The sequence below is a fragment of the Lampris incognitus genome, chromosome 21, assembly GCF_029633865.1.
Source record: "Lampris incognitus isolate fLamInc1 chromosome 21, fLamInc1.hap2, whole genome shotgun sequence".
NCBI lineage: Eukaryota > Metazoa > Chordata > Actinopteri > Lampriformes > Lampridae > Lampris > Lampris incognitus.
The window spans coordinates 4547109-4555667 of record NC_079231.1 but is presented as its reverse complement, the minus strand read 5'-3'; the positions used below and the strand labels follow the sequence as shown (position 1 = coordinate 4555667).

At 55.7% G+C, this 8559-nt stretch overlaps 1 protein-coding gene across 1 annotated transcript in view; it reads right to left on the bottom strand.

The window, feature by feature from the left end:
- prox1a (prospero homeobox 1a) overlaps window positions 1–8290 on the bottom strand; it is a 40915-nt gene extending 32625 nt beyond the window's left edge. The window contains 4 exon segments of the mRNA XM_056301424.1: window positions 31–1269; window positions 1837–2496; window positions 4161–4608; window positions 8224–8290. Of these exon segments, the coding sequence (XP_056157399.1) occupies window positions 31–1269; window positions 1837–2496; window positions 4161–4520 (2259 nt within the window). The 5' untranslated portion in view covers window positions 4521–4608; window positions 8224–8290.
- Between the last annotated feature and the right edge of the window lie 269 nt (window positions 8291–8559).

Here is an 8559-nt window from a genome sequence, read left to right as displayed (position 1 = left end):
AAACTCCCTCACCGCTGTGATAAAGGATACGGTGCTGCTTGAGAAGGGTGATATGTCGGCCATGTCTTGCAGGTCCCCACATTCGGACTTGATGAGGGAGAGCGAGAGGCCCTCAGGCCCGCCGCTATGTTGGCTCGGGGAGCTCTGCCTGTGGAGGTGGTGGCTGAGATGGCCCCCTCCCAGGGCGGCCATTTTGGTTCTGAGGCTGATGGTTTCCCGGGTCATGTCCATGGAGTCGGGGGATGAGCGGTGGTGGTCTTTGGGCCCCGGAGGGTAGCCGGGCCCGCCGCCGTGAGATCCCAGGGGGCTCTGGAAGGGGTAGCCCATGAGTGGGAGAGGGAAGGGGTGGCGAAAAGACGGCGGGCTGAACCCAAGTGAGGCAGCAGAGAGTGGGGATGGGTGGAGGGAGGGATGGTGCGTCGGGGGAGGCGGTGGTGGTGGGAGGGAGGGGTTGTTGCCCTCGCCCACTCCAGCACCGCTCTTGCGCACCACTAGTGGCAGCGCCTCAGTCTGGTCGTTTGGAGTTGGCAGGCTGCTCAGCCCGCTGAAGGAGTCCAGTGGGCTGGGCACGATGACGTCGCCGAAGCAGTGGAGCCTCTGATTGGAGGAGTGGTAGTTGGGGGCGGGGCTGGCGTCGCCATTCAGACTGAGGGCCAGGGCGCTGCTTCCACCCCCGAAGCGGGAGTCCGGAGTGAGGGAGGGGAGGGGGCCAAAGGGCGGCGGGCAGGAGGAGGAGGAGTTGGAGGAAGAGGAAGGGGCGGTGGGTGTGTTGCCGTGGTGACTGTGGTGATGACTGGTGGTCTGCTTTGGAGAGGAGAAGCCCTTGACGACGGTGTCAACCACCTGCGACACGGCGCAGTTCAGCTCCTGCTTCAGAGTCTCCGCCAACTGCCTCCCTCCTCCTCGTCCCGCTCCTGCTGCTCCTCCTCTCTTCATCACCCTCTCGCCATTCCTCTGCTCCTCCTCCCTGCCTTCTTCTTCCTCATCCATGTCTCTGTCCATCAGCACCTGTTCTTGGAGGAGGGCTCTGGCCCGGTCCAGGAACAGCCCCGGGTCCAGCTCGGACAACTCGTCGTGGCTGCGGCGGCGGCTCCTCTCGCGGTGCCGCTCCTCCAGGCCGTCAGAGCGGATGCTGTCCTCAGACAGGTTGCCATCCTCCTCTCTCTCCCCTCCGCGGTCCAGCTCTCCGCTCTCTCCGTTCTCCTCCTCTTCCTCTGTCTCCGAGTCATAGATCTGGTAAAACTTCTCCTGGAGTTGCCGGAGCTGTTTCTGAGGGAAAGAGTGAGAGGGTTCGGTTTGTGAAGTGTACGTGGAGACTTAACGTCACACACAGGTCACCAGGTACCACACCTCATTGAACATACAAAGAAAGCACACAAGAGAAAATCTACTTTTCCAGCTCTGGCTAGTGTCGCAGTGTCTTCTTGCAAGTTGTTTACTGCAGTGTTTTGCCAGCTAGTACACTGTGTAGTTGTTCTAGTATCGCCACCTCTCACCCGTATATACACCAACCTATAAGGCCTTCAGCAGCCCTCTGCGTAACTGTACACCTTCTTCCCTCTTAATCTAGTTTAGACGGTGCTGCCTGGTTTGTGCCTGAACATCCTCTGGACTTTTGACTTGATCACGCAAGAGTTCGTGTCTTTTGTACACATTTGCTATTTGCACAATACGAGCTGACACACACGCTTATCAACTGTAGTTTGGACCAGTGCAGAACACCGAAGGGTGCATTTTGAATGTGTGTTTCATTTTTTCCCCCTCCGCTATTTCTTAAATGCCTCGGATCATCTTTTCAAAGCCTGGTCCCATTCAGAGGAGTCATCAGAGACCAACCTGCATGTCCTCCAGCTGCAGTTTGAGCTGCCGTCTCTCCTCCTGTCTCTGCTCCTGCCGGGTACAAACCAGCTGGGTGAAGCTGTGCTGCTGCTGGGGCAGCCGCTGCTTCCGCTTGTTCTCGCGGTACACTTCGCCGACCGTGACGGCCGCACCGCCACGGGACCCCGGGGAGCCCAGGAGCGACGGTGGGCAGTCGCGGTGGCCGTGGTTAAGGCTGTGGCCGCCGTTGTGGCCGCCGCCGCCACTGTCTTCCCCCCGATGGTCTTTGCTGTTGCCGCCGCCGGCGGTGCCACTTCCGTTGCCATTGCTTTTGCTGCCGTTCCTGTCGCTCTCGTGGCCGCCGTCTCGGCTCTGACGCACCAGCGGCGAGTGGCTCATGCCGCGGATGATGTTCTCCACGCGCGCCCGCTTGGCCCGCAGGTGCTCGTCAGACAGCCTTTCCAGGTCGAAAGAGGATAGGGAGAGCGGCGGGGGAGGAGGGTGGGTGTTGAGGCTGGCGGCAGGTGGGGGAGGCCGTCCGAAGGAGGAGGGGGGAGGGGGGAGAGGAGGCCCCGGGGAGAGGCAGTCGGAAGGGCTGTCCTGGTCACGGGAGGAGGAGTTGCTGCAGGCATCCTCTGCCTGGATCTCTGAGCCTCCGCTGGACAGAGTACCACTCCCCTATGATTGGAGAATGGAGGAGAGAACGGAGGGGAGAATGGATGATAAGATACAGTTAGCAGATGGACAATTGATGGTTGAATAATGGGATGGGCAGATGAAGATAATGAAGGAATAATAAACCAAATGGTCGATTAATGGAAGTATGTGTAACGACCACGGATGACTAGACTCGCTCGCCCTTGGCTAACGAGTCGGATTTTTTAGTTGACTGGTCAGTGCAGTGGCCCGTGGTGCGGGCTATCCGGGTTCAGTTCCCGGCTGCCCTGACCTCGCTACGTCGGTGTCAGAAGTGGGACGGTGAGACCGTGAGGCCATCGGAAGCACGTGCGCCCAGAGGCGTGAGGGAGGTGATGTGCTGAAACGCGGGGGCGCGCTTCTCGAAGGAGGGGGGGTAGTGTAACGACCACGGATGACTAGACTCGCTAGCCCTTGGCTAACGGGTCAGACCCTTTAGTTGACTGGTTAGTGCAGTCGCCCGTGGTCCGGGCTATCCGGGTTCGATTCCCGGCTGCCCCCTGAATTCGCTCCATATGGATGGATGATTTGTCAAATTATTGTTCGATGAATGAATGAATGAATGAATGCACGGTGGAAACATTTATGAAATTATATATCGTGCTTAAACATTAGGGGAGACTTGAAAATTGTGCGTTTACAGGATGGCACGAGAATACAAGTGTGTGAGTCGTATTGAAACGGCGGTTGACTCGTAAAAACCTTTCAAGGGGGTTTGCTGGAGGACCGCCGTCCTGGTGATGGACAGGGGAGGGGGGCTTCAGAAAGTCACCTTTTAAACTGTAGCCACGGGCCTGAAAATGTCCTTACACCAAGTGTATTGTGGCACTGTCTGAGAGCTCAGAAAGAAACATGTCGCTAGTGTGCACGCCTCTTAGGATGAATAGGCTTTAAATGTCAATGAACCTTCCTTTATTAAGGATAATATAGACTTTATTAAGCTGTGTCACATGTTGCCATTTTAACCAAATGGGAATGGAAAGGGGGGGGCGTCCCCCTTGCACCCCCCCCTCCTCAAACGGACCCCTGTGTTTATATGTATGTATGCCCCCCCCTCCTTTTTTCTCTCCCCAATTGTACTTGGCCAGTTACCCCACTCTTCCGAGCCGTCCCGGTTGCTGCTCCACCCCTTTTGCCCAATCCGGGGAGGGGGGGGGCTGCAGACTACCACATGCCTCCTCCGATACACGTGAGGAGTTTCGCCAGGGGGACGTAGCGCGTGGGAGGATCACGCTATTCCCCCCCACTTCTCCCTCCCCCCTGAACAGGCGCCCCGACCAACCAGAGGCGGCGCTAGTGCAGCGACCAGGACGCATACCCACATCCGGCTTCCCACCTGCAGACATGGTCAATTGTGTCTGTAGGACGCCCGACCAAGCCGGAGGTAACACGGGGATTCAAACCAGCGGTCGCTGTGTTGGTAGTCAACGGAATAGAGCGCCATGCCACCCAGATGTCCCTATATGTATGTAGTCTATTCAGACTTGGTTGTACATATGTGTGTTTAAATCAGTACATTTATGTAAGTGCATGCATGCATGTGTGTGTGTGTGTGTGTGTGTGTGTGTGTGCGTGTGTGTGTGTGTGTGCGTGTGCGTGTGCGTGTGTGTGTGTGTGTGTGTGTGCATGTGTGTGTGTGGCTGTACCTGGAAGCCTGAATCGCTCCCTCCGTTCTTTCCCATGTTATTCTTCAACAGCTGGGAGATGATGGTGGCCCCGGGGAAGGGCATCATGGAGTCCTCGTAGGAGTTGGCCCTCTTCAGCAACTTCCTCAGGACGTTGGACTTCTCCCCGTCACCGCCGTTGCCCCCGTGGCCCCCGTGGCCGTGACTGACCAGCGCGCAGTCTCCGTCCTGGTCGGGGCCGTGCGTTTGATTCATGGCGTTGAGCAGGGTCTCCCTGGCGTGGGTGAATAGTGCGCTGCCCACAGTCCGCTTCACCCCGATGTCGACACGTCGGCGCTTGGTCTGTCTGGTTAGGAGGGTGGTGCTGTCATGATCAGGCATCACGCAGGGCAGCTAAAGGGACATGACGGGGCGGGGATGGGCCTCCCAGACACAAATGCGGCAAAGTGAAGGGGGGCCTCGGCCGAATCTGGTCAACGACAGAGAGCAGACACACAATTTCTGTACATTGTTGACTCGACAGGGGTCAGCGGGGGAATATATCCACATTTTTCCTCCGAAGCTTCTGTGATTTAAAAGAAATACTTCCCCCAAAATGAGCCACGTAAAATAACGTCCAACCGTTTTGTTTATTTAAAAAAAAAATTTACATTTTTTTATGCAGCAATATTTTTGTTCTTACACCGATTGAATTTTTGTTGTTTTGTCGACCGCTCATTGCGTTCATTGAGCAGGAGCAACGCAAATCGGAGGGTAGGAATAACTAAAATAACACATTTCATCGCATTAGGTTGGGGTATTTGTGCAGCACAGGGAACGGCGACCGGCACAACACGGCCGTCGAAAGTGGAAAAAAAAAAGAGAGAGAGAGACGAGCACACACACCGCTACGTAGATCATGCAGACTTTAAAAAGGACAGAGGGGGGGGGGGGGAGACGAGACACGGTGCGAGAAATACTGCGGCGTTTAAAACGGGTGATGGAGACGAGACGTTCCCATAGAGAAGTAACACACCAGCAACTCGTGCCTGTGACAAGCTGAAATAACCATTTCCTCCTGGTTCGCCCCGTGGGTAAAGCCTGGTTTGGATGTGGTGTGAAGGAGAGGCAGCTTGTCTGCACACCACTCTCCACAAAAAAAAACTAGAACAAAGAAATAGGGTTTTTATATTCGTTGTACTCCATTTAATAATTTGTAAGAGGTGTCTTGTGGCATTGACTTAACATACAACAGTGTGTGTGTGTGTGTGTGTGTGTGTGTGTGTGTGTGTGTGTGTGTGTGTGTTAGGCAAATTTTTTGCTGCCATTTCATGATTTTATTTTATTTTGCAAAAATTTTGTTGCATTGCATTGTTGAGTTGTGAGTCAAATTTTGCTTTTGTCAGGTGCAATACACAAATGTTGGCTGTCGAGCTCCCGTCGAGGAGCCGAGCGTGTCACGTTAAATGCGGTCTAAACCAGAATCGTCCGTCCTCGACAAGCGTTCCAATGCAGCGAATCGAGGCTCGTTATTTTCATTCGGTTCCAGCGGGATTTGGGTCCCGGCGAAGAAGCACGACACGGTCGTTGCTCCGCGGACGCTCCAGAAACATCTAGAAGGTGTACCGTGGAGGCTTTGCAAAGCAGGCTCGACCCTCGTCTAGAGCCGCTAGGCGTAACACAATTACACCGGCCTCAGATGTGTGTCGGCCGGCGGGGGAACGACACGACTCCTTCAGAAAACGAAGGGAGTGCTCGAGTAATTCGTCCAAACGCGGTTTCTGTAGGGGGGCGATGGGCACGGTCGGGGGGTACACGAATACCCGAGACTCGGCCCCAGTCAAGCTATTCTAAGCACAGGCAGTTTCAGCCCGCTGGATCTTGTCCGCGTCTTGTTCGGGTCAGCTGAGCCGTCAAGTCGTGGATGAAAGCGAGAATCACAGACATTTCTACAGACCCATCAAACACAAACATGAGGTCATTTTCAGCCTAGTCTTTCTCTCTGTCACAAATGAGTCTCGGCTTGTGCTGCTGTCAGTGACCCAGTAAGCACACACACACACACACACACACACACACACACACACACACACCGTTTTCCATGTCATGTTTACATCTGTTTTGCAACTAGTTTTGGGGGGGGGGTCATGACTAGGGAAAAATGTCCCAAATTAAAGCTGTTTGCAGCAACAGTTGGACAGCGGTGTTTCTGTGTCCAGGCAAGCAAGACAACACGTGTAGGCCCGGCGGTGAAAGCCACGAAAAAGAAAAACCGTTCTGCGAGAGTTGCCCTAAAAACCGATGTTTAAGACCGAGACGAAGGTGAGACACACACACACACACAAGAGGACCTAACCACGGACACAAGTGAGCTCGGTGGGTTAGTAAGCGGACTCTCTCCCTGCCTGGAGGCCCGTGTACTAAATGATCAGCTTTCAATACTTCACACAATGGCAGATTCACAGGGAATATCCAGTGGACGGCGAAACCCCTGCACATGCATGCTGCCACTGGCCGGTATTCACCCAGTGTGACGCACAAACACCGCTTGAGTCATGCACACACACGCCGCTGTGCTGTCTGCAGTATCTGCTCCCCGGCATTGTTCAGGCCGCAATACACACACACACACACAGTCAGACGCAGGAGGACCGGGAGACAGGGAGACAGGGAGAGGTTAAAGGTGACTTTTTGGGGTGACAACTTGGCACTGCTGAAACTCAGTTGCAGGCTCCCGTTCGCGACGCGTTTTTCTGGCCCAGAATCCGTCACCCGAGTCACCTGTGATCCCAGTAGAACAGAGTAAGTGTTGTCCCCGTTCATCAGATGACACCGGGATGCCTTGGGCCGGGTCGAGGGTGTGAACGGTTTTGGATATGCCTGTTTGTTTTTTTGGGGGGGGGGGTTGTGCGTGTCTTCACCTCAGCAAACTGCCGTGAAGGCGAAGAGTGACGGGGAAGACGGGAGCGACCCACCTTCACACCTCCACGACGCCTGTGCCGGAGGACAACGTGGGTTTGACGCACACGGAGCGAGACTTTACAGAGCAGCCCGTGTGTGCGTGCGTGTGTGTGTGTGCGTGCGTGTGTGTGTGCGTGTGGTAAGGTTGAGGTGAGCGCTGGAACCAGAAGTGAGACTGCGCGTCCTGACCAATACAGTTGCTTTCATTCCGAGTTGGACGGTCCTTAATAACTCGTCGTGTGGCTGAGAAGTGAAATGGGAAGCGATAGATCAGCTGCGTGCGCGTGCGCGTGCGTGGGGGGTATTGATTGACCACTATAAGAGCGAGTGGTGTATAGCGGAGCACTTCGTGCCGCGTGGCAAGAAGAGAAAAGTCGAGTCGTTGCGCACCCCGAGAGAACAGATCACCGTGCGGCGTCTTCTAGCGCGAGCGCGCAGAGCGCACGTGAAGTTCCCGGAGCCCAAAAGCTCGGCGAACTCCTGCTGCACCTGACGCGCGCGCGCGCGCGCGTCAGGTGCAGCACGAGGAAACTTGTGACGCGTTACTTCCCGGTGGCGGAAGTAACGCCGTAACGCCACGGCACCCCTCGCGTGAACTGCACGGGCTCACCGACGTGGGCTGCTTCCAAACTACAAAAACGTGGGGCACACCACGAAAAGTGTGGGGGGGCGGGTGCGGTGTAAAGCAGACTACCGACACAAATGAGTAAAGATGGAAACGGGTCCGCGCGCTCACACGGCCACGGTATCGATCCGCGTACAAGTCAGTACAGGACCCGGCGGAGCCGCTCGCGCAGCCCCGGCAGACGTGAGAGTAAAGCGCGTGCCGAGGGCAGAGACGCTCGTAACGGGTTCAAACGCGCGAGCATCTCGTTTGCAGAAAGTCGCCGACGTGCAGAAAAACAAAACAAAACAAAACGGAACAAATCAGCGGCCTCCTGCGCGAGTCTACGGTAACGTGAGCGACACGGGCGCGCGGGTAGTCGGCGTGAACACTGCGTGGAAGTAAAAGTTTGATAGCGACGCTTCGGACACACACACGCACGCACACGCACACACACGCTACATGACAAAACACAAAGACGGGGAATGATTAATGACGTTAATACGACTACTAACAGGCTCTAATTAAGCAGCTACTTACCTCGTGTGCAGGACAAAGTCGGCGTGTGGCGAGTCGGTCCTCCGGAGAGGGGGAGAGAGAGGGGGAGGAAACACGAGAGAAGCTTCCGCGCTCGGCGTGGAGATCAGCGCCGTAATTTTCTACGGCGAACTGAGAGTGCGAGAGACGGAGAGAGCGAGAGAGAAAGGAGAGAGAGAGAGAGAGAGAGAGAGAGAGAGAGAGAGAGAGAGAGAGAGAGAGAGAGAGAGAGAGAGAGAGGCGAACTGAGAGCGAGGGACGGAGAGAGCGAGAGAGAAAGAGAGGCGAACTGAGAGCGAGGGACGGAGAGAGCGAGGGGGGGGGCGAGCAGAGAGCGCA